This window comes from Onychostoma macrolepis, chromosome 20, assembly GCF_012432095.1.
Source record: "Onychostoma macrolepis isolate SWU-2019 chromosome 20, ASM1243209v1, whole genome shotgun sequence".
Lineage (NCBI taxonomy): Eukaryota > Metazoa > Chordata > Actinopteri > Cypriniformes > Cyprinidae > Onychostoma > Onychostoma macrolepis.
This window is the reverse complement of record NC_081174.1, coordinates 18,052,962-18,078,438: the sequence shown is the minus strand read 5'-3', so window position 1 is coordinate 18,078,438 and position 25,477 is coordinate 18,052,962. Positions and strand designations below refer to the sequence as shown.

Here is a 25,477-nt window from a genome sequence, read left to right as displayed (position 1 = left end):
TTAAACTTTGCTTGTATGTTTTAGCATTTAGCTAGCGTGCCCTAAGCTAGTTGTTAGGTTTTGATACTGAGGAGTTTGTATCAGAAATTGTAATCTCAGAATAACAGTCCAATTAAAATGAAGAACTGTAATATATAATTTAATAACATGTAATATTAAAACAGCAGCACTCCGGCTGAGCAAGCAAAGCCTTCATGTTTTGCTCATGTTCTTCTGTCGCTTGATGTGATTTACCGTGGTTTACCCTTTCAGACCAACTTTCCAGATTGCATATGATCCTAAAACCCTTTATGCTGCGCAGAATAAAGAAGGATGTGGAGAACGAGCTCTCTGACAAGGTGATGTCCTATAGCCTCTAAATCAAAATTATGGTTTCATACCTAAAATGTTTATGTATGTAATATTTACGTTGCTTATTTTTCAAACCTGCATCTCAGATTGAAATCCTGACATACTGCCAGCTGACCAGCAGACAGCGGCTGCTCTACCAGGCTCTAAAGAACAAGATCTCCATCGAGGACCTGCTGCAGTCATCAATGGGCACATCCCAGCAGGCCCACAGCACCACCAGCAGCCTCATGAATCTTGTCATGCAGTTCAGGAAGGTGAGGCCGGGTTAGTCAGCTTTAAAGGGATAGTCCTCCCAAAAATGAAAATTTGGTTGGAAACCACGATAGGGTGAGTAAATTATGACACAATTTCCATTTTTGGGTGGACTATCCCTATAAAGCCTGTGTTACCTTTTAAACTCTTACTGTGTACAGTGCCTTGCGAAAGTATTCATACCCCTTAATTTTTTTCACATTTTGTTATGTTGCTGCCTTATGTTAAACTGCTTTAAATTACTTTTTTCCACATCAATCTACACTCCATACACCATAATGGTAAAGCAAAAAAACTGTTTTTTAACATCTTTTAAAATGTATTAAAAATAAAAAAAAAACTTAAATGATTCCATTGCATAAGTACTCATACCGTTATCTGGGACAGCTGAAATTTAGCAGGGCTTGACATTAAGCATTCTCATGTGGTTGTCCTTCGGACAAGTAAATTTGTCATTTACTTGTCCGAGTATAAAAGTTACTTGCCCGGGGAGAAAAAATTAAGTTAAATTGAGTTATAAATATAATTATTTATTGTAGTTATACAACACACATTTAGTTTATTTAGATTCGTCTTTTTAAATGAAATAATGAACAAAATAATAAAGTGTGATAATACTATTATATTTTAAGGTAAAAAGTTAGAATTAAATACAAATACAATTATTTTATAGTAAACTTAAAAATAAAATGCTAATATTTACTTATTAGCTTTAACCTATTTTTAAATACTGTAAATGTGAAATTAAAACCACCAGTAGGTGGCATCAAGTCACTGTTAATAAGTGAGTCGACTGAACCGAATCATTTAAACGGTTGATTCATTCAGGCACAAAACACCGTCATGTTGCTCAGAGACGCAAAACAGCACTGTGGCTGTGTTTGGAGTTATTTTTGTTGGTGAATAGAGCAAAAACAGGCAATATGGTGTCTAAAACGTAACTCACTTAATGTTAACTTCTTGTTTATTGAACTGTTATCACATTTGTAATCATGATGATTTTTGAAGCAAAAAAAAAAAAAAAACGGCGTTCGATCTTCGTGTGATATTAACTATATGAAATTATATAAATGCATTCATTTTCCTCCCCCATATCTTTAATTTTCTGATTATTCTATATGCATTGTAATTGTAATACTGAATCATGCAGTGAAAGAATGCACGTGAGCTAACGTTAGTCTAACCTAGACAACTTTACGTAATTATGCGTGCACTCTTTGTTTGATTCTTGCAATATACAAGTTAAAACTACAATTACGAAATTATCGCAAACGATATATAATCGCACACCCCTATAACAAAGGCTATATCACAAATAAAGGCAGTTATTATTGTTTTTGGTATTGACATTTTCAAGTTACTTGTCCGATTGGGCAAGTAAATTTCTCTTTCACTTGCCCGTCCAAAACATTCACTTGTCCCGGACAAGCGGACAAGCGTTAATGTCGAGCCCTGACTACACTTTGAGTGAAGGTAACCTGTGGCAAATTCAGTTGAATGGGTATGATTTGGAAAGACACGCGTCTTAATAAAAGGTCTAACAGGTGATAATGCATATCAGAGCAAAGACCAAGCCCTGAGGTCAAATGAACTGCCTGTAGACCTCCGAAACAGGTTTGCGTCAAGCCATACATCTGGGGAATTTTTTGCTTCATTGAAGGGTCACAGAGGCATGTAGTCTCTGTTAACCTTAATAGAATAAGTTTGAAACAACCAGGACTTTTCCTAGAGCTGGCCTCCTGGCCAAACTGAGCAATTGATGGAGAAGGGCTTTGGTTAGTGTGGTGACCAAGAACCTGATGGTTACTCTAGTTGAGCTCCATGATCATATGTGGAGATAGGAGAAATCTACAGAAGGACAAATACCACTGCAACACTCCACCGATCTGGGCTTTATGGCGGTGTGGCCAAACTCAATCCTCTCCTCAGTGAAGACACATGAAAACCACTTGGAATTTGCAAAACAGCACCTAAAGGACCCTCAGACTCTGAGAAACAAGATTATCTGGTCTGATGAACCTCAATTCTAAACATGTTTGAAGGAAATAGGCACTGCTCATCACCTGCAGAGTACCATCCCAAAAGTAAAATGTGCTGGTATCAGCCTCATGCTGTGGGGCTGTTTTTCAGCAGTAGGGACTGAGGGATTAATGAAAACCCAGTCCTGAGCATTCAGAACCTCAGACTGGGCAGAAGGTTTACCTTCCAACAGTACAATGAACCTAAGAACACAGCAAGAGTGGCTTATAGACAACTCTGTGAATGACCTTGAGTGGCCCAGCCAGAGCCTGGGATTGAACCCAATCAAATATTTCTAGAGAAACCTGAAAATGTGTGTCTGCCCCCATCCAACCTGGCAGAGCTTGAAAAGTGAACAGGTGAGGAGACAAATGGCAGATAATTTCCAAATGCTGATGAGCAAAGCTTGTTGCATCAAACAAAAAAGCCTTGTGGCTGTAAAGGTGCTTCAGCTAAATATTTAGTCAAGGGTATGGATACGTATGCACTACTTATTTCAGTTTTTTTATTTTCGATAAATTTACAAAGTTGTGACAATTCTGTTTTTGCTTTGTCAATATGGTGTATGGAGTGTAGATTGATGTGGGAAAAAAGTAATTTAAAGCAGTTTAACATAAGGCAGCAACATAACAAAATGTGAAAAGAAAATGAAGGGGTATGAATACATTCGCAAGGCACCGTATATAGTGAAGAGCTGCTGTTTTTAAAAAATGTTTTTCTCAACTTTAAAAGGTTTGTAACCACCCAGACCTATTTGAGCGTCAGGAGATACGTTCGCCTTTCCACATGTCCCTGAAGCCCTTCATCATGTCCAAATTTCTGTTCCGACACGCCCTCCTCCACACGTCTGACCACGGAAAGACCAAGTGAGTTGATCTCAATGTAGCTCCCAGGTTTACTGTACCTTCCTTAAGGCCCTTTCACACCAAGGATGATAACTATAAATTTAACGCTCTAATTCTGTAAGAATAGGGAAGTTCACACCACAAATATACATAGAGGAACAATATCGTTGGAATAACCTGTTGGAGTAAAGAGCAATATATATATATATATATATATATATATATATATATATATATATATATATATATATATATATATATATATATATATATATTATTATCATTATTATTATTATTATTTATTTTCCAGCTAATGAATGATAAAAACATTGTCAGCTTATCAGAACATTTAAAGCAGCAGCCAACAAACAATATACAGTTGTGCTCAAAATGATTCATACCCTTGGTAAATTTGATCGAAGAAGGCTGTGAAAATAAATCTGCATTGTTTATCCATTTGATCTCCATTTGAGACTGTCCCTGCTAGAAATGTTATAATGGGCCATGGTTGGATCTTCCATCAGGACGATGTTCCAAAAAGGCATCAAAAACAAAACAAAACTGGGTCACTGAGTACAAAATGAAGCTTCTGCCATGGCCACCCAGTTCCCTGACCTGAACTCTATAGAAAATGAATGGGGTGAACTGAAGAGTTGAAGCACCAACATGGACCTGGAAATCTGAAGGGTCTGGAGAGACTGTAGTTTATAGTTTTTGTTACAGTTCTTTGTGGTTATCAAGCTTTATGTGAACAAACCTTTAGGGTGATTCTTAACCAATGGTGTGGCATTGTTGATTCCATCAAAATGTTGTTATACAACATGTGTAATAGCTTTTACAAATCATTGTTTTATTTATTCTCTCACTCCTCAGGCTGAAGCAGACTTTTCTCTCTCCGTTCTCTGCTCAACACATTCAACAGTCCTTGTTTCACCGAAAAAGTAAGTCTATTATTCAACAATTACATTCTGATTTTGTAAACTTGTCTAATTTCTGATCATATGTTCAACTGATACAGCTGACGATGGAGGCAGCAGCTATTCTTTCCTGCGTTTCATCGATGTGTCTCCTGCTGAGATGTCCAACATCATGCTTCAGGGGACTCTAGCGAGGTAAGTTATGCCACACTCACGTTAGTCAAAGAACAGGATAGTTCACTTAATATATCAAATAAGAATTTAATTATTGCCACATGTGAGATTTGGGTGTATTCCAGCACACTGATTGTTTCCTATGGCAAACAAAAGCAACTGAAGAGCTGTTTAGATAATAAAATCTCCTCTTTTCTCAGGTGGTTAGCCCTATATCTGTCTTTCAAATCGGCCTACCGGCTCCACCACAGCCGTCTGTGGGATGAAGAGGTGCAGGAGAACGAGCATAAAGGGAGAGCCCGGTTAGGCAAGCTGTGTTTTTCACACAGAGATCTCATCCTGTGGCTTAACCGGCCAACATCTTACCCAAATGTCCACAGGAGTCCTATTCTACAGGTGAGCTCTGTTGTTCTTTTTCTTGCTTTGTCATATGACAATATCTTTACTAGCTGCCTTAATCACCATATGTTAGTGGTTCTCAACCCTTTTGAAGGCCCCACTTTATCCAAGACTATTCAACAGCCCTTCGACCTAAGATGAGATGACCTCAATTTTTTGATTGCATTTTAAAGATCATTAATATAAATAAATGTAAATAATTTTGACATTTATTTGGCCCCTTCTGGAAGTTTGCTGAGGCCCCCTCCTGATAGAAAACTTCTGCTATATGCTGTCCTTTGTAAGTGTTCTTTTGTCTGAACTGTGACAGATTACAAAAGTTAAGCGTCGACTGTTGTAAAATGGTGTCAGGTAAGTCATGACAGCAGATGCAACAGCTTCATTGCTCTGATTTACTGTAGTGCTGCAGAACCAAGAGCCATTTACACAATTATTATGTTGAAAGATGTGAGAAGTGGGCAATGGAATGGAAAAAAATTGTGCTGTCAAACAATTAATCAAAATAAACTTTAGAAAATGTGTATATTTTATATGTATATATTTATATATATAATATATAAATGTAACATTTTTCTTAAATATATACATGTGTGTGTATTTATACATAATATATATATATATATATATATATATATATATATATATACTGTATATATACAGTTCATACGCATATATTACAGGTGCTGGTCATATAATTAGAATATCATCAAAAGTTGATTTATTTCACTAATTCCATTCAAAAAGTGAAACTTGTATATTATATTCATTCATTACACACAGACTGATGTATTTCAAATGTTTATTTCTTTTAATTTTGATGATTAGAGCTTACAGCTCATGAAAGTCAAAAATCAGTATCTCAAAATATTAGAATATTACTTAAGACCAATACAAAGAAAGGATTTTTAGAAATCTTGGCCAACTGAAAAGTATGAAAATTAAAAGTATGAGCATGTACAGCACTCAATACTTAGTTGGGGCTCCTTTTGCCTGAATTACTGCAGCAATGCGGCATGGCATGGAGTCGATCAGTCTGTGGCACTGCTCAGGTGTTATGAGAGCCCAGGTTGCTCTGATAGTGGCCTTCAGCTCATCTGCATTGTTGGGTCTGGTGTCTCTCATCTTCCTCTTGACAATACCCCATAGATTTTCTATGGGGTTCAGGTCAGTCGAGTTTGCTGGCCAATCAAGCACAGTAACACTATGGTCATTGAACCAGCTTTTGGTACCTTTGGCAGTGTGGGCAGGTGCCAAGTCCTGCTGGAAAATGAAATCAGCATCTCCATAAAGCTTGTCAACAGAAGGAAGCAAGTGCTCTAAAATTTCCTGGTAGATGGCTGCGTTGACTGTAGGGTTGGGTATCGTTTGGGTTTTTTTCGATACCGGTGCCAAATCGATACTTTTAAAACGGTACTGGTGCCTAAACGGTGCCTGAACCGATACTTAAAAATAATAAAAAAGAAATAAAAATGACCAATTCATAATTGGATTGGCCATTAGCACTAAACACATGATGTCTTTTTCATTCATACTGGATGCCAGAGGGCGCCCTCGCACAAAAAATCCACATATCCAGTCACAGAAGTAGCGGAACTCATGAAGCTCTAGGAAATCCCCAATATGGACAAATGCATTGCTATGGATGTAACTGAGTAAACAAGATATAAACGTTTTGAATGATGAAACAAATACAATAAACACTCGACTACAACAATGTATAGTTTATCTGTGTTATTCAAGCCATCTCTGGTATTTCCATAATAATTAAGTATATTTATAATCTATTGCCAATCGATGTATTAGTAGCCTATGGGTCATTTTCTGCCTCATTCTGTGACAAGAAGCTACATCAGATCACAAAAGGAAGCATTTAACTGGTGCTGTGGACTAAAAAGTTAATGCTCTCTTTTGTTGGACAACAGGTTTAAAAACATGAATGCAAGAGAATTTTAGCTTTAGGCATTTTAATTTAAGAATGTTTAGCTTAGCTAGTTAATGGAAGGTTATCTGCTGCAGTCAGAGCAAGTGTAATTTCTGCATTCATGCGCTCCTCGGATGCTGTCATTTCCAGAGTTGTGCTTTTAAGGCGGAATGTGAAAACAGCACGCTCGCGTTACTACAAAGATTTGTTGGACTTGTATTATTAGAGCTTTGGACTTGAGTTCACGTGCATTTTCTCAGTCGGGAAATTATTTTTCACATGAGGTTGATGATGATGCTTCTTACGTTCGTTTTGGAGAAACAAAGGACAAATATTTCAATCGATTGCTCAGGCATGGCACCGAAATGAGGCACCGAAATCTGCGTTCTGATTAGGTTCTAGTACATACCGGTTACATAGGTACCGGTGCCATATTGGTACCGGGTTTTGGTACCCAACCCTAGTTGACTGTGGACATCAGAAAACACAGTGGACCAACACCAGCAGATGACATGGCAGCCCAAATCATCACTGACTGTGGAAACTTCACACTGGACTTCAAGCAACATGGATTCTGTGCCTCTCCACTCTTCCTTCAGACTCTGGGACCTTGATTTCCAAATGAAATGTAAAATTTACTTTCATCTGAAAAGAGGACTTTGGACCACTGAGCAACAGTCCAGTTCTTTTTCTCCACAGCTCAGGTAAGACGCTTCTGACATTGTCTCTGGTTCAGAAGTGGCTTGGTAGCCCTTTTCCTGAAGACGTCTGAGCGTGGTGACTCTTGATGCACTGACTCCAGCTTCAGTCCACTCCTTGTGAAGCTCTCCCAAGTGTTTGAATCGGCTTTGCTTGACTGTATTCTCAAGCTTGCGGTCATCCCTGTTGCTTGTGCACCTTTTCCTACCCAAATTCTTCCTTCCAGTCAACTTTGCATTTAATATGCTTTGATACAGCACTCTGTAAACAGCCACACCTTTCAGTAATGACCTTCTGTGACTTACCCTCTTTGTGGAGGGTGTAAATGTTCGTCTTCTGAATCATTGCCAAGTCAGCAGTCTTCCCCATTATTGTGGTTTCAAAGAACAAGAGATACCCAGAATTTATACTGTAGGGATGGTCATTTATTCAAACTCAAATGTAAATATTCTAATATTTTGAGATACTGATTTTTGAGTTTCATGAGCTGTAAGCTCTAATCATCAAAATTAAAAGAAATAAACATTTGAAATATATCAGTCTGTGTGTAATAAATGAATATAATATACAAGTTTCACTTTTTGAATGGAGTTAGTGAAATAAATAAACTTTTTGATGATATTCTAATTATATGACCAGCACCTGTATATAAATAATAACTTTTATTTTGGATACGATTAATCGTGATTAATTGTTTGACAGCACTAGAAAAAATGTTCTTTTAACACGAACGCCACGATCCACTAGATTTTGTGAGACGGAAGACGTGAGTGTAACATGTATACATAGAAAAACATACGAAACGCAGTACAGTGGAATACAAAAAAACACCTTCTGTGTGAACGTCCCCTAGACTTCTCATTATTGGCATATGATCTGGTTGAAAGGTACATTCCAAAATAATAAGTACTGGTTAGTGGAACAGTCTCGCTTATAGATGTCTAGTTAACATCCTCGAGCAAAACTGAATATCTTCCAAAGATTAGATTGCACAAATTTTAGCGTATTTTTTGCTCATCATATTTCTTGCATCCACCATTTTGGAGTTTGGAGTGTATGAGTGCTCAGGTCTACTCTTGCTTTGGGTTACCTCACCGAACCAGATTAAATGACCCTCATCTTTCATTAGAGGCAAAGTCTCGTATTTCGTTATGGAAACCTATTTCTACTCACCCACGAGACTCTCCAGTGTTGCTGTGTATCAAATGCGGATGGGAATATCAAAGGTCCAAACTGATTAGCGGGGAAAGGAAAGACGATAGAGGAAGTGATGCTGGATCTCCCAGTCCAGAAGCTACAGTGTCGTCCCCTGGGGGCCAAACAGCGGCAGGGGTTAAACTGCAGTTTGGCGCGCTGGCGTGTGTTCAGGCTACGGTCAGGGGAAGCTGTGTTCAGAAGGTGCTGACTGAGGTGTAATATTATCCACTTCCCACTATGGCTTTTATACCACACAAGCGTCTCCTAGCTCCACTGGGGCATGGATGGGGAACACGACACCACAACAGTCAGCTCCCCGTGTGGACTGGCCCATATCGAGCACTCAGAGGCCTGCCGTTAGACTTGTAAAGAACCTTAAACTATACTAACTAGTGACAAAAGTGAAAGCACCTGCCTTTTTCTAAAATTTCAGATCTCTCCCAGACATAATTTGGAGCAGTTCGGTTTTCTCCAAACATTGCAACATACTGCGATTTTGAGTTGTAAACCAAGATACTCAGCAAAACTGATTCTCAGTCTCTAGGCAGTGTGTGATTTGTGAGTAATCACGTATTGCTCAAGCCCTGTGCCGAATGTGAACCGAGGGATCCTCTCTGTGCAGATGTAGCTGATCTGTGTGTTGTTGTATGGTAATTAGCGTTTCATGTATTTGTATCAGTCAGTGAGCAGCCGCAGGCAGCAGTGCTGTGAGAATCTCAGGGCTCTAGATGCTGGATCGTATTGATGCCTCATCTGTGTTTGTACGGTCACTCTCAGTGATGTCCTGGCAAGAGTTTCAAGCCTGTGCTTTATGAAACGAGACAAGCACTCCTGCTGACACTGCCCTACTGCACCTTTCTTTCTTTCTCTGGCTTTTTGTTCTTTCATTTTATTGTTGCTGTTTATTTGTTCTTTCACTCTCCCTGTTTTTGTTCTTTAATTTTATTAATTAATTAATTTATTTATTTTTTGATTTTCAAAAAAAAAAAATCATACATACTCTATGCTTGTTTTATTTTTACCCTATTTTTCTTGACTTTATTTTTGTTCCTCTGTTCTTTTTTCTTTCTTGCACTCTTCCATTCTTTTATTTCTGCTCTCTTTTTCTATTCCTTCATTATTTTAGTTATTGCTGTTGTTTTGCGTTTTCTTTCTTACTTTGTTCTTTCTTTTCTTCTTTCTTGGTTTTTGTTTTTGGCTTTTTTGTTCTTTCATTCTCCCTCTTTTTGTTCTTTCATTTTTAATTCCCTGTCATTTATTAATTTGTTTTGTTTTTATTTTTATTTATATATTTTTTGATTTTCTTGCCTTTTTTGCATTTTTTTTATCCCCTATTGTTCCACCTTGACTTTATTTTTGTTCCTCCTGTTCTTTTATTCTTTCTTGCGCTCTTTCATTCTTTCATTTCTGCTCTCTTTCTCCATTCCTTTTGTTCTTTTAGTTATTGCTGTTGCTTTGCTTGCATTCCTTTTCTTGTTTTTTTCCTTCTTGTTCACTCTTATTCTTTTCTCACTTTTTCTCTTTTCTTTCTTTCTCTCTCATCACATGTCTTTCACACCTCATCTATCATTAGCTCACAGCCTCCTCTAAATGAAGTTGACATGTCTGTTTATTCTTGTCACTTTTGTGGATGCAGACAGGAAACAGGCAGATATATAGGCTGGTCTTTATGATTCATGTGGGTCATTAGAGCTGTAGTTTTGACTGTGACCCCTTCTGGACGTCTGTTACCACTGTGGTCTCATTTAGGGTATCACTTCTGCTCAGTGTGACCTCTTGACTTGTGACAAATGGAGCTGATGAGATGGGAGTTGGGTTTACATTAGATTAGCAGTAACTCGTTGTAGAGAGTAGTGAGATCACTAGGAGGTGCTGCAGGCACATGTACTCCTTTGTGACAAATTCACACATCATGCAGAAAAACGGCCATCCTCACACACACACACACTCAGTCATACGTGTTGACGTTTTGACAGTATGTGATTTAGTAGGGTTTAATGTGCAATACCAACCTTGTTTTCTTTCTTTCCTGCAGGATTTAGTGTTCACGTCTACAGGGTCTTCGCTGATCTGTCACACTGACGTGGTCATCCACAGCAGACGCTCATCCACTCAAACCTTCAGACCGTGCCAGCCTACCCAACCACCCAAGTTTTTACTCACTGTCACACCCAGGGTGAGAAACACACAGCCTTTCCCTTCAAAAACATCTAAGTGGACCATATTGATTGCCAGAACTTTCACTCAGTTTAGCGGTTTGAAATAAATCCAGATTTCTATATTCAGTAACTCTGTTTTCAGTATCCAGTAACAGTTTGGCAAAAGTCTGAAACTCATCAGCGTGGATTTCTGCTGAGGGTGGTCAGATGCTGACAGGGATCTCCCGCTGTCTCAGAAACAAACTTTCTATCCAAAATGAAAGACTTGTTCTCTGTGTGGCCCTCAGTACAAGCCTGGTTTATTTATCCTCTTTGACCCCCTGACAGATCTTCTGCTCAGCTGATCATGACCCCGGTGGAGAGTAACCAAACAACACAAGCCCACCAGTGAGAAATCAGAGGTCTTGGTTAAGGGCTGCTTCTCTGGCTGTGAATACACAGCCCATCAAAAACCACACCGCCATTTGGGATACTCCCAAACTCTGGGATATTATCAAGATATTGTCAATTCACATGTTTGTTACTAAAGGAAACTTGGTAGTTGAGACTGACAACATTATTAGCTGGTTCAAGATCAACATTCCTATCAAACAATTCTAGCCAAACTATCTGAGTGGTTTTCAGATCTTTTTAGATTGAAAAAATATACAGGTGCTGGTCATATAATTAGAATATCATCAAAAAGTTGATTTATTTCACTAATTCCATTCAAAAAGTGAAACTTGTATATTATATTTACACACAGACTGATATATTTCAAATGTTTATTTCTTTTAATTTTGATGATTATAACTGAAAACTAAGGAAAATCCCAAATTCAGTATCTCAGAAAATTAGAATATTACTTAAGACCAATACAAAGAAAGGATTTTTAGAAATCTTGGCCAACTGAAAAGTATGAACATGAAAAGTATGAGCATGTACAGCACTCAATACTTAGTTGGGGCTCCTTTTGCCTGAATTACTGCAGCAATGCGGCGTGGCATGGAGTCGATCAGTCTGTGGCACTGCTCAGGTGTTATGAGAGCCCAGGTTGCTCTGATAGTGGCCTTCAGCTCTTCTGCATTGTTGGGTCTGGCATATTGCATCTTCCTCTTCACAATACCCCATAGATTTTCTATGGGGTTCAGGTCAGGCGAGTTTGCTGGTCAATTAAGAACAGGGATACTATGGTCCTTAAACCAGATACTGGTTGCTTTGGCACTGTGTGCAGGTGCCAAGTCCTGTTGGAAAATGAAATTGCATCTCCATAAAGTTGGTCAGCAGCAGGATGCATGAAGTGCTCTAAAACTTCCTGGTATACGGCTGCATTGACCTTGGACCTCAGAAAACACAGTGGACCAACACCAGCAGATGACATGGCACCCCAAACCATCACTGACTGTGGAAACGTTACACTGGACCTCAAGCAACGTGGTTTGTGTGGCTCTCCTCTCTTCCTCCAGACTCTGGGACCCTGATTTCCAAAGGAAATGCAAAATTTACTTTCATCAGAGAACATAACTTTGGACCACTCAGCAGCAGTCCAGTCCTTTTTGTCTTTAGCCCAGGCAAGACGCTTCTGACGCTGTCTGTTGTTCAAGAGTGGCTTGACACAAGGAATGCGACAGCTGAAACCCATGTCTTGCATACGTCTGTGCGTAGTGGTTCTTGAAGCACTGACTCCAGCTGCAGTCCACTCTTTGTGAATCTCCCCACATTTTTGAATGGCTTTTGTTTCACAATCCTCTCCAGGGTGCGGTTATCCCTATTGCTTGTACACTTTTTTCTACCACATCTTTTCCTTCCCTTCGCCTCTCCATTAATGTGCTTGGACACAGAGCTCTGTGAACAGCCAGCCTCTTTTGCAATGACCTTTTGTGTCTTGCCCTCCTTGTGCAACGTGTCAATGGTCGTCTTTTGGACAACTGTCAAGTCAGCAGTCTTCCCCATGATTGTGTAGCCTACAGAACTAGACTGAGAGACCATTTAAAGGCCTTTGCAGGTGTTTTGAGTTAATTAGCTGATTAGGGTATGGCACCAGGTGTCTTCAATATTGAACCTTTTCACAATATTCTAATTTTCTGAGATACTGAATTTGGGATTTTCCTTAGTTTTCAGTTATAATCATCAAAATTAAAAGAAATAAACATTTGAAATATATCAGTCTGTGTGTAATGAATGAATATAATATACAAGTTTCACTTTTTGAATGGAATTAGTGAAATAAATCAACTTTTTGATGATATTCTAATTATATGACCAGCACCTGTACATTATCCTTATTATTATTATTATTATTATAAAAGCCCAATTATTTTTCATTAATTAGTCTGTTGATTCAATTTTAATTCTCTCTTTTTAAATATTATTATAATTTTATTTCTACAATAATGTTATTTGTTTACATATTTTTATTAGATTTTATAGTTGTGAAATTAATAATATAATTATTATTTATATAAATAGTAATGTCAGAATTTGTCTTATAATTTCATGAAATATAATGAAATAATTAAGTATTTAAATATATTTTATAGTATTTTATTTTATAAAACTAATAATTGTATAATTCTTCTATTTTACATATTTAATTCTCTAAATTCTCACGTTTTATTCTCTCGGTTTTCTTCCTTGTTTTCCCAGTTTGAACCACTGCTCTTTTTTTCGAACCCCAACAATGACCCACCTTTTAAACCTGAGATGATTTTATCTTTTATCAAATGACAGTTTGATCAGAATCTTTTTCAAGCCCTTAAGCCTAACCGCAACCCTAAACCTAATCTGAAAGGTTATTTCAGACCCAACAAAAGACGGTGAGCCAGGAAAAATTTCTACTTCAGCTAGTCAAGATTTTAATCTTTAATACGTGACCAGTGTGCTTGTACTGAATCATATCCGCAGCGTTAATGGTTCAGTCATGTATGAGAAACTTCTTTTTCCTCCAACATCTGCTGTTAACTTGGCTAATGTGAGGCTATCTCTGTTTTATCCCAGCCCCGAGAGTCAGGATTGTGTCTGGCCTCATGGGCTCGATGTGAGAATTGGCACCGCATTGGCACCGGCCCCTAGGCACCAGGGGCATATGGGCACTGTGGGAAAGTGATAAGATAGATTAGTCGCCTTTTTCTCTTTATTCATGAGGGACTCTTGACCCTGTTGGCTTTTTATGGCCACATCTGCGTGTTCGCGCTCCTATTGGTCAGCTGTTCGCTACAAAACTGGAAGCCTGGCCAAAGCTGAGCTGTTTTTCATCAGAGATAAGAATGAAAGGAAGATAATATCATCCGCTTGTCAGCACGCCATAAAATTCTCCACAAAGCTGAAAGAGGGATAAAGCGAGAGGGAGAGGGAGAGAAAAGAAACGGTCAGTGGAAGGGGTTGTGAGCAGTGTGAATCACTACAGGAAATGGTCATCTGTTACTCAAAGGCCTGTTAGCGCTGTTAGCACCGCTGACCTCTGCCACGCTTTCCTGCCAGAGCGGCGGGGTTCGGACAAAATGTCAGAAAGACAGGGTTGTGCGTGCCTGTGTGTGTGTGTGTGTGTGTGTGTGCACGTTCGACAACTGGAAATGATTCTTCTACCCCCTCAAGCTCCAATTTGTTTGCTGTTTCTTAGCGATAAAAAGACTGAATAGGGAAATAGATGCCAATTATCTGGAGGAAAGACACATTGATAGTGTAAACAGCCTCGGAGGTGCTGACTAAGGGATTTTCTTCTTTCCCTAGGTGACTTCAGTTCCCATGGAACGCTACTGTGCGGATCGCAGCGCCGAGTATGAATGGAGGTTAATACGAGATGGAGGGAGTCTCATTGCCAAGCAGTGCTTCCTGTACGGTTCCCCCGAGCTGGCTTGCGCCTGGGCTCAACGCTCTCAGGCCTTCCTCCCTCAGAGCCCAGGGGGCGTCATGGCCCTGCAGCAAAGACACGGCTGGTCCTTCATAAGGATCCCAGGTAGGTGAAATCCTGGGTGGGAGTTAGCGTGCGTGCATGTGTGTTTGTTTATGTTTGCTCGTGTGTAAAAGCGGTCGAGAGGTACTTCATTTTTCCAAGACGTTTGTATCCGGCTATTGTCCTTGCAAAGACATTTTTATTTAAGACAAAGGACTTTCTCACGTTCATTGGTTTGCTCATAAAGGTTTCGAATGTCTCGAGAGGAAGTCAAAATTTTATTGAAATTTATAATGCCCTCAGAAGCGACAACTCCCTCCTTTAGACCAAACACAAACCAGAGAACTGTGTCTCAGCTCCTCATGGCAAGCCTTCAGGCCCTGAGGGACCCCATGGCACCGCTGTGCTCTGGGGCCAAAGTGCATTTCAATCAAAGAAAACTGGCTAAAAACGAGATGGAGACCCATGGGAGAGTGCTGGAGGTCATGGAAGAGGCCATATCTGAGGGCCGGTGCACCTCAGTCACGGTCACTGTTTTGGCACCAATGCACAGCCATTCGTCACATGTTTAGCAGTGCGATAGGAGTAGTGCCAGGCGATACTTAAGACGATACTTAAGACTTCATTTGCAGATAAGACTGATTTTTGCATCAGCCTGTTGTGTGATTTGCGCACAGGCATGTGTATTTGTGTGCGCGTTCCAGTGTAATTGCTGGGAGCAGACTGGGGAAGAGAAAGAGGTCTGGGAGCGCTTGTGAAGTTGGGAGGGGGGACAAAGCAAGGAAGTTGGACTATTGGACATTGTTTCTGCACAGCGTTAGGTAAGCGCTTTGAATGTGTATGTGTGTGTATCACTGTGAATGTTCATTCACAGGCTTAAGGTGTTTCAGAGCGCACTTTTCCCATTTTCTCAGAGTCATACTGTACCCAGGGAAGGAAATGACACAAGACTGGGTAAGAGTCATTGAAGTATGCTGGCGGTCCCACCACTGGCTCATGGATTTGAAAGCCTACATCTCCATATAGAGGCTGATCGAGAATTTATGAGCAATGACTGGATACTGTATTGAACGATTCCTAATTATGGGTTATATATATATATATATATATATATATATATATATATATATATATATACTCGCATAACTCACATTCTTTATTCTCGTTTTTAATGTGTTATTTCCTTGTGAGTGGGGAAAAAACATTTAATATGTCAAAATCTGATTGTGGCTGTATTTGTAAATCTGTAACGTAAGATGCAAATAAAAAAATTACATATAGATAAGTTATATAGGTCAGGTGTTCATAAATGGGGGGGGGGGAGGGTCATAAATAATTGAAAATGAGCTTAAAGTATATGAATAAAATGAGTGAATAAATAAATACAGTACTATAACAGTACAGTATTATGAGTAGAAAGAAACATAATAGACACATACTTTAGGCGTATTTATTATTTTCCAAAGTGTATGTTGGGTATTTACAAGAAGCTATATAAATGCCTTCTAAATTTTAGGATTTGAGTCCGTTGCATGAGGATGATGATATTTGGGTGTCTGTGACATCTTAAAGATTGGAAAAACTTGATTGCATGAATTATATCATTACAGATACATTTTTGATTGTATAATAAAATCATATAAAAAAATCAGGATGATCACATTATCATGTCATATATATAATTAAGATTAGTAGTAATAGAAGAAGAATATATATTTTTATTTACCCCTTAGTTCTAGAGTTATAGATACATTTATACCTGAGACAACCATTGAACAAATGTGGACATATTCGCCTTCATAGTGCAAAAACATTTACTGTGTTTACTGTATCACACACACACATTTAGCAAGATGCATATTTTTGGGGGGGCTGTCAACTTCGGTCTGGCCGCCCATAGAGCAGTTTGCACACATGAAAGTGTTGGTGTACTATCTGCTGTACCTTTCGTGTCACACTAATTGGGGGGCAGGCCACAGGAGGACAGGCTTTCTCTTACAATAGCTCTGCACATTGTTGTAATGCGGCTGCTGCTTTGAGCTGTTGTTTTGAGGGAGAGAGAGTGAGAATGCTGCAGAGCTCAGCTCACAGACAGCCTGTGGGAAACTCTGCTTTCCCTTCCTGTTCTTTCAAAGAATCTCTGCACTCCAGCAAAATGGCCGGAAATATTCCTGGCCTTTTTGATTTGGGGCCCAAACAACAGTGACTGCATAATTGTTTGTGATCTGCTCCCTCGCCCCGCCTTTCTGACTGTGAAAAACAGCCAGACTGCACCAAGGTGTTTGGAAAGATTATCCACATGGTTTGTATATTAGAAAGTAATATATATATTGGCCTGTCGAAAATCCTTATACGTCAATGACTCATATATATATATATATATATATATATATATATATATATAGATATTATTTTAATCATTTTAATCTAATTATTTATTATTCTTTTACAATTACTATACCTTTTTTTTTTTTTTTTTTGTCTGAAGCTACATTTATTTGCTAAATGGAGGACACATTATGGGAATATGGCCACGAACAGACTCGAACCCTCATTTCCCATGAGCTCCACTGCTCAATCTGTTCTCAAGACCACCGCTTATTTTGCTTTTGCAGGTCAAAGGCTGTAGAAGTCATGAAACGAGTGCTTCCCTGATGTAGGTCTCCTTTTGGCCTACAGAGGGAGCATTTTGCTTGGTTTTAGTCTGCTTTGCCTCTCCCTTTTGTGTGAAATTCAAAATGTGGTCACATCTTTCACCCCCTTTGCTTTTGTGTTTGGGTTAGTGCTCAGATCCCAGGCGGGATCTGGTGAGTATAATCGATATGCGACAACTTAATGACAGTCTCCCTGATTCGCTCATTTCCTGTCCCAGCAAGATCTGTGGTCGCTGGTCTGATGCAAGACTCTGTAAACATTGTGTGTGGCAAATGCATCACACATTTCATATGATTTTTACCTACAAAAAGATGGCTTTAGATGGAATATCCTACTATCTGAACCCATTTCATCAGCAGCTGGCCTGTGGCTTTTTTGATTTGAATATTGTATTTAGCACTTTTTTACTCCCTTTTTGGGCCATAAAATGTTTCGGTTGCGTTGCTGTCTATGCAGGGTCAGAAAGCTTTCGGATTTCATCAAAAATATCTTCATTTGTGTTTCGAAGATGAACGTAGGGCGAGTAATTAATGACAGAACTTTTAATTTTTGGGTGAACTATATACTAAGGCAGTGGTTCTCAAACCTCTCCATGAAGTACCCCCAGCACTGCACATTTTGTATGTCTCCCTATGGCCGCATTTACACTGCATGGTTCAAGTGACCCAATTCCGATTTTTTTCCTCCCATGTGGCACAGATCGGATATGGCCCACGACCGTGTTAGCAGGAAAAAATCACATGGATTCCGATCGGTTTCAGGCCTCATTCATATGTGGAAATAAATCAGATATGAATCGGATACGTGCACTTGCGCCTGCCGTGTAAGCGGTCAGATCGGATATTCCCCTGCAAATGCGACTCCTACGTCATTGAAAAGTGAGTTTTTAAACATTTCGCGGTACAGACATAACTATAAAAAATTAAACATCTCTAGCTGAGTAGCAGAGTATTAATTTCGTTTGTTTGTGTTACATAAAAGGCGGTCTGACGCTGAAATGTGTTGCTTTTGAAATCACGCTGAGTGCTGTTGTCAGTTACGGCTCGTGCTCAGACGAGCGCTTCAAACCCGTTCGTTCCATTGAAACCACAAAATAAAATGCACACAAACATGTCCCTGCCTTTGATATACAATCACTGATGAACGCATTTGGGTTTAATTACTAAAAAAAACACAGACAATGTGACATGCTTAACAATATAGATATTGTTTTACTATATAAAGTATATTATACATATTTATTTGTTTATAGATCTACCTGAGTGTTATTCCACTCGCAAGCTTTCAGCGGAGCTGCGTACATCACTGTCCTGAAGAATTTGTTCTAGGCTATATAATTATTTTGATGCAACTATTGCATTAAAAACGTTTCTATATGAATTCCATGTCAATAAATTAAACTCTATGTACTATTCAAATTGATTTGTGATGTCATATGCTATTTTTGGCTTGTTTCACCAAGTGCAGTGTAAAATGCACACATCGGATGCGGGTCACTTTTAAAAGAAATGTAAGCACGTCGTCCAAAAAATCGGATATAGTCACAAAATCGGAATTGGTCATCAAGACCTGCAGTGTAAATGCAGCCTATATCTGACACCCCCATTTCAGGTCTTGCAGTCTCCACTAATGAGCTGATGAATTGAATCAGGTGTGATAGATGAGGGAGACATACAAAATGTGCAGGGCTGGGGGTACTCCAGGACAGGTTTGAGAACCACTGTACTAAGGTATAGTTCACATAATGTTGTTTTTAACCACACTTTCAAAAACAGTTGAAAGGTCCATCAAAATATCTTTTGGGTTCCCCATTAGAAAGTTATTCAAAACAAAATCAGGGTGAGTAAATGATGACAGAATTTTAATTTCAAGTGCATTACACCTTACTTTGGAATTATGAGCTCATGCCCTTCTAATTTATTTGTGCAACTCTGCCCTGTTTTTAAGGTGCAGTAATCACTGTCACTTCTGCGAAGTTTTTCCAATTGACAGAGTGGCAAAACAAATATTGTTTATGTTGTGCACCAGCCTCACCCCTTGGCCCTGTGCTCATGTTTAGGTGTTGACTAGTAGTTGTACTGGGCGTCAGTAAACACTAAAGCTAATTTTATAGCAAGTTAGGCTGGTGCTTGTGTTGTCGCCCACTGTCCCTTTTCCAGAAGAAGCGGCCCTAAAGCTGAGATCACTTTAATGAAATTAGCAAGCAGCGGAAAGGCAATTAAGTAGGCAGGGGGGTTAATGAGCTCGTCCAGGGCTCTGTGACAGATTTTTTAATTGGTTCACCCTCGGGTCAGACCTGAATTCTGGACAGGAGGGATTGGATTAGAGCCGAGGCTCCTGGAAGGGCACTCTTGAGGGGTTTCCACCAGCAGGTGGGTTGAACTGATAGCAGTAACCAGAATGATGTCTGATGGCACAGTGCTTGGTATCTTTGTTCTCCCTCTGTTTTGCAGTTGGAAGGTATCCTGAAAATACACGAAGCCGTCCTCGATGAACTTTCATTCCGACATAATCCACCCCTAAATCTGTTATCGTGAAAATCTAAATGATGAATTCACCCTTGTTAGTTTCCCCTGAAAATGTTTTTGTATGAGATTAGTTGTGTTTGATAAGCATGTCTAAGAGCTGGTTTTAGATGAAGTAGCATGTGTCTGACTAATTGCAGACTCGTCAGACTTGTGAAATAGGACGTGTGGGGGGATTTGATAAGACGGGAATGGAAACACCAGAGGAGACTCTGTGGTGCCGGTGCCATTGAGTTGTGGGTACCAACGGGTCACATCATCCCCTTAGACCACCATCTTCATCCCACAGTCTTTCAGGGACTTCATAAAGTGGGATCTGGCAGCTCTTTGCCTCATCCCTCTGACGCCAGACCCATTAGATTAGAGCTTTATGGGGAAGAGCGTATGGGAGACTCTTCTCTCTTCCTGAAACCGTCCTTCTCTCAGTCGGGAACCTGAAACCTCTGCTTTTTTCTAAAGAAACCATTTCTGTTAACACTGTGGGATATGGTTGTTAAATGTCTACATGTATTTCAGCAGGCAATCTCTTGGTGAAAAATGTGATCCTACTAGCAGTCTTTAGTGGTCTGAAAATAGTATAGTATATAATCATTATGTAGTGTAGTATATAATCATTGTATAGTGTATAATCAGTTCTAGTAGATATTTATTGAATCTGCAAGTCACTGTAAAAAACTAGAGCAATTTAAGGTATGTACACTACCATTAAAAGAACCTTTTAAAGAAGTTAATCATTTTATTAACCAGGAACACATTAGATTTTTTAATCTAATCCATATATTTTGAATCTATCTATAACTACAGCTGAAATATCTAAAATTTGGAAAGTAGCCATTGTATCTCCTGTCTATAAGAGTGGTGATAAAATGGATCCAAATTCATATCGTCCAATTTCAGTTTTGCCCTGTGTTGCAAAGGTGATGGAAAAATTCATCAATAAGCAATTGATAGGGTTCCTTAATACAAATAACATCTTATCTAAAGTTCAATCTGGTTTTCGTTCTTTATTTAATTGTACTACAGCAGTTGTAAAAGTTATGAATGATATCTATAATGCATTAGAAACAACAGTTCTGAGCAGCTATTTTTATTGACCTTGCTAAAGCTTTCGATACAGTTGATCATTCTATTTTGTTATCCAGATTACGTATTATTGCTGTGTCTAATTCAACCCTATCTTGGTTTTCTAACTATTTATTTAACAGATCCCAATATGTAAAGATTGATCAACAATTATCTGTAACATTAATTATTAATAAAGGGTTCCCTCAGGGCTCTGTGTTAGCATCAACCCTGTTGTCAATTTACATTAATAATATTTCTCAGGTTATCTAGTCAGGAAACCTATATTCACTTATATGCGGATGATACTATTCTTTATGCTGTTGGATCGGCATATGATGAAGTTTTAAAACAAGCACAGGATAGTTTTAATAAAATTCAAGAGGCTTTTAATGACTTGAATCTAGTTTTAAATAGCACAAAAACAAAAGTAATGTGGTTTGGGGAAAAACAACAAAATAATAAAGACATTATAACTTCGGATGGGGCAATAATTGAGGTAGTATCTTCATAATAAATATCTTGGAATCTGGCTTGATAGCTCCTTGGCATTTACTACCCACATAACTAATCTCCAGAAGAAAGTTAAATCTAGACTTAGTTTTTTGTTTCCAAATAGATCTGTGTTTACCACGTCAGCCAAGAAACATCTTGTTGAAACTACTATTTTGCCCTTGTTCGATTACGGTGATGTGATATATAGAAATGCACGTAAAGGTGTTCTGGAGCAATTAGATGTGTTGTATCATGCAGCAATTAGATTGATTACTAATGCACCTTTCAGAACGCATCATTGTGAATTATACGCCTTTTGAATTGGACATCATTGCATATAGGACGAGAAACTCACTGGTATATTTTTATTTACAAAGTTTTGCTGGGTTTATTACCTGAATATCTTCAAAAGTTGTTGAAATCTCATTCTAATACATATACAACTAGACCATCGAATTATATTTCCTTGGCTATTCCTAGAAAGAAAACTACTTATGGTCGTTCCGCTTTTGAATTTGCTGCCCCAAATGATTGGAATATGCTAAAAAATTTATTGAAATTGGAGACAAATATTACAGTATGTGCATTTAAAAAATTACTAGTGAATGCTCTGCCCTCGACCTGTAAATGTTTTAACTTGAGAATTTAAAAAAAATATATATTATTATTATTTTTTTTTATGTATTGTGATATATGTTTGTATGTCTCAGGAGATATTAATTCTCCTGCCAGGCTGTTATTGTAAATAAGAAATTGTTCTTAATTAACTTGCCTGGTTAAATAAAGGTTAAAGAAATAGGAAAATAAATTTTTTTTTATCAAAAGTGACAGTAAAGTCTTTGTTACAAAATATTTCTATTTAAATTAAATGCTGTTCTTTTGAACTTTCTGCTCATCAAAGAATCCCAAAAAAACAATCAGGGTTCCATGAAAATATTAAGCAGCAAATGGCTGCTGAACATTCTGCTTTGCCATAACAGGAATGAATTATATTTTAAAAAGCAATAAATATTAAAAACATTATTTGTAATAATATTTCATAGTATTTCATATTTTACTGTATAATTGATCAATGATTTATTAAATTAAATTAAATTTGAATTTTACAAATTAGCTGTTTTGTAAATTGTTATTTTTTTTCTGTATATTTTAAATATTAAAGTCAACAGCAAGGCTTTTAATGAAGCAATAAATCAAACTTGTTTTAATTAAATTTTTTAAATTATTCCAAGGAGATTTTAGATATCTGCTTTGAAACTCTTCAGAAAGCTGATGGATGTGCAGTTTCTTCATGATTAGTAAATGAAGAATTTGTAAACGTTGTAAAGTGTCTTTGTTTTTCCAATTTCATTGCCAGATAATCTCATCAAATCTTGACTTTTTTAAAGATGGACGATAATGTAAATTCAAGTGTAATTTTGTGTGATTTGCTTGCAAATTACATGATTTGCTCTGAAGCTTTCAAACAGAACTTGCCATACTCTCTGCAAACATATCGCTTAGATGTGATCTAGTTTTCAATCGAATTCAGTGCAGCCGAATATAACTGTTTCGATGTATACGAGGATTATTATTTGGATTATTAAAACTTGAGGAGTCGTTGAAAAATACCTCTTTGGCCAAATTTGGCCCACAGGACTGATGTTTAAGACCCCCTTCCTTAGAGAAAATGTTCACCTCGGGTGGAGTAAATGAGATCCATGTGGTCATTATCTTGTGGATCACCAACACGGTGAGTATGAGTTTCTTTGAGTGTATGGGTTAATTTGAGCCATTCTCCACCACTCATTGAAAAGGTTACACACATGCCCTTTTCAGGGTCATAGGGGTGTTGAGTCAGGGTTCAGCTATGGTTCACATTAGCATGGACATGATATGGTAACAGCAACATGGTCATGCTGGCCGTGTGTTTGACATGCTTTTTGTACTGTCTAAGGCTCGGCCAGCAGGCCTCAAACTGTCTCTGGGGATCTCTAGATTGCTCTGGCAGCCGGCTCATTTTGTGTGTATAATCACTTTCTGAGTGCCCATGACTAGCAGGGTCATTTAACTTCCACCCATGAGCTGACCCTAGGGTCAAGGGTTGCACCAGTCAACAATGGGAAGCCCGTGCTTCCTCTTTTGTAAGCACCGTTGGGGTGACAGCACTGACAGACCATTGCCACAAAATTTTCTGGTCTGTGAACGTCAATCAAATGTGTTGAGGTCTTACATAACTGATGTACATTTGATGACCACCTTAAATTTTGAAAAACTTAATATACAACTTGATTAGCATTTACAGGATGACGTGAATGTGGATTAGATGAAGTAAACAAACAAAAAAAAAGTTACTAGAGATGCACCAACATTAAAATGCTAGATATTGATTGATAAGCTCATGTTATGGCCAAAGACAAAATTCTGTACTATTTTGTCTAAAAAAATAAAAATAAAAGCTTATCAAATGCATTCATTTTTTATTTTTTTATTTTTTTGCTAAAAATGACATTTAACATTATCAGTCAGTTATTTTGTTTAAGATTTGTGTTAGTTTAAATGTAAAAATACAGAAAAAGGAAGAAAAAACCCCTCCTGTATCCTGTACCCAATATGGTACAAATGCATCACTAAAAAACAAAACAAAACACCTATGTCATTCTGTGTAGTACGTACAGTATATTTTTGCCTAATTTTGGTCTTTCAATAAAGCATACCATTTTACTCTTAAGTAAAAAAAAATTTCCACTTAAGAGAACGTTTCACTTTTGTGCTCAATTGTTCACGATATCACAAAACAAACATATTGAAAGAACTTTACAGCGTATCTGTAACAGATTTTGCTGCTGAGAGTGGGGTTTCTGTCATCTGCAAGTGAGGAGCAGGAAATGGAAAACCCGGAGCGGAGTGATTATCGAACGTTTGAGCATGGAGGGGAAATTGCTGTCACTCGACAAGCTTATTCATTATATTGCTTTGATTTGTCTAATCAGCTCCATTCCGACAGTGTGGGAAACAGTTTTGATCTTGTGAGTTGACGCATTATTTACCATTTTTCAGTGTTTTGAAATGTTTTTCTCCTCTTTGTTCTTCAGACAAAGAGTCTCTGATCACAGACAGCGGGAAGCTTCACACTCTAGACCTGCTGCTGACTCGACTGAAGTCTCAGGGCCACCGAGTTCTCATCTACTCTCAGATGACCCGCATGATAGACCTTTTAGAGGTGAGTGCTTCCAGGAACTTCTCACAGTCGGTGACTGACAGCTCTGTGGCCTGTGAACATTACGTAACTACGTCATGTCATTGTGACATGTTTTTTCCTTTAACCTTCAACCTTTCCTTCATGTCCACAGAAATCTGTCTGTACTGAAGCGATTGTAGATATCTGAGGTCACGCTGAACGTGTTTTTGTTTACATGTTCGTTGTACTTTGAGTGTTAATCCCACAAAAGGAGAGATGGCTAAATTTGATCAAGCATTGTGAAGGGAAATAGCTTCATATTGTTAAAGTTGGACAAAAGCTGAGAGAAGAGAACTGGAGGAAACAATCACTTTTTCCAGAGGCACACATTTGTTTGCCACATGTTCAGCAGCAAGCCAAACATGGAGCTAAAAGTAGAAGCCTCTAATAACATTGTCAATAGAGGCTGCTTATAGTCGTACACAACAGCGCTCGTAGTCTAGAAACACCTCCTTAGAGTCAATAGGAATTCCTTCCGATTCATTTTGGCTTAAGCCTTTTCCATGGCAGTCTTTCTAAAGTCTGATTACGTAGATTTGACTTCCTTTATTTGTGAAGTAGTTGGTCTATAGAAAGTGTTACGCGTGGAAAAACATGCCATCAACCTTTGGCTTTGATTGGCCATTAGTTTTGGCATAGACATGTATATCTGCACCTATATTTTTACCTTATGTCAACATGAAAATCTTGATTGATCCTATTTTCCTTTTGGATAC

At 38.3% G+C, this 25,477-nt stretch overlaps 1 protein-coding gene across 3 annotated transcripts in view; it reads left to right on the top strand.

Moving 5' to 3' along the window:
• ino80 (INO80 complex ATPase subunit) overlaps positions 1-25,477 on the top strand; it is a 46,132-nt gene that overhangs the window by 10,891 nt on the left and 9,764 nt on the right. For all 3 annotated transcript variants that reach the window (XM_058755195.1, XM_058755196.1, XM_058755194.1), the window contains exons 20-28: positions 253-338; positions 438-605; positions 3,355-3,488; positions 4,341-4,408; positions 4,486-4,579; positions 4,759-4,954; positions 10,810-10,950; positions 14,642-14,867; positions 24,616-24,743. In XM_058755195.1, the coding sequence (XP_058611178.1) occupies positions 253-338; positions 438-605; positions 3,355-3,488; positions 4,341-4,408; positions 4,486-4,579; positions 4,759-4,954; positions 10,810-10,950; positions 14,642-14,867; positions 24,616-24,743 (1,241 nt within the window). The remainder of the gene's footprint in view (positions 1-252; positions 339-437; positions 606-3,354; positions 3,489-4,340; positions 4,409-4,485; positions 4,580-4,758; positions 4,955-10,809; positions 10,951-14,641; positions 14,868-24,615; positions 24,744-25,477) is intronic.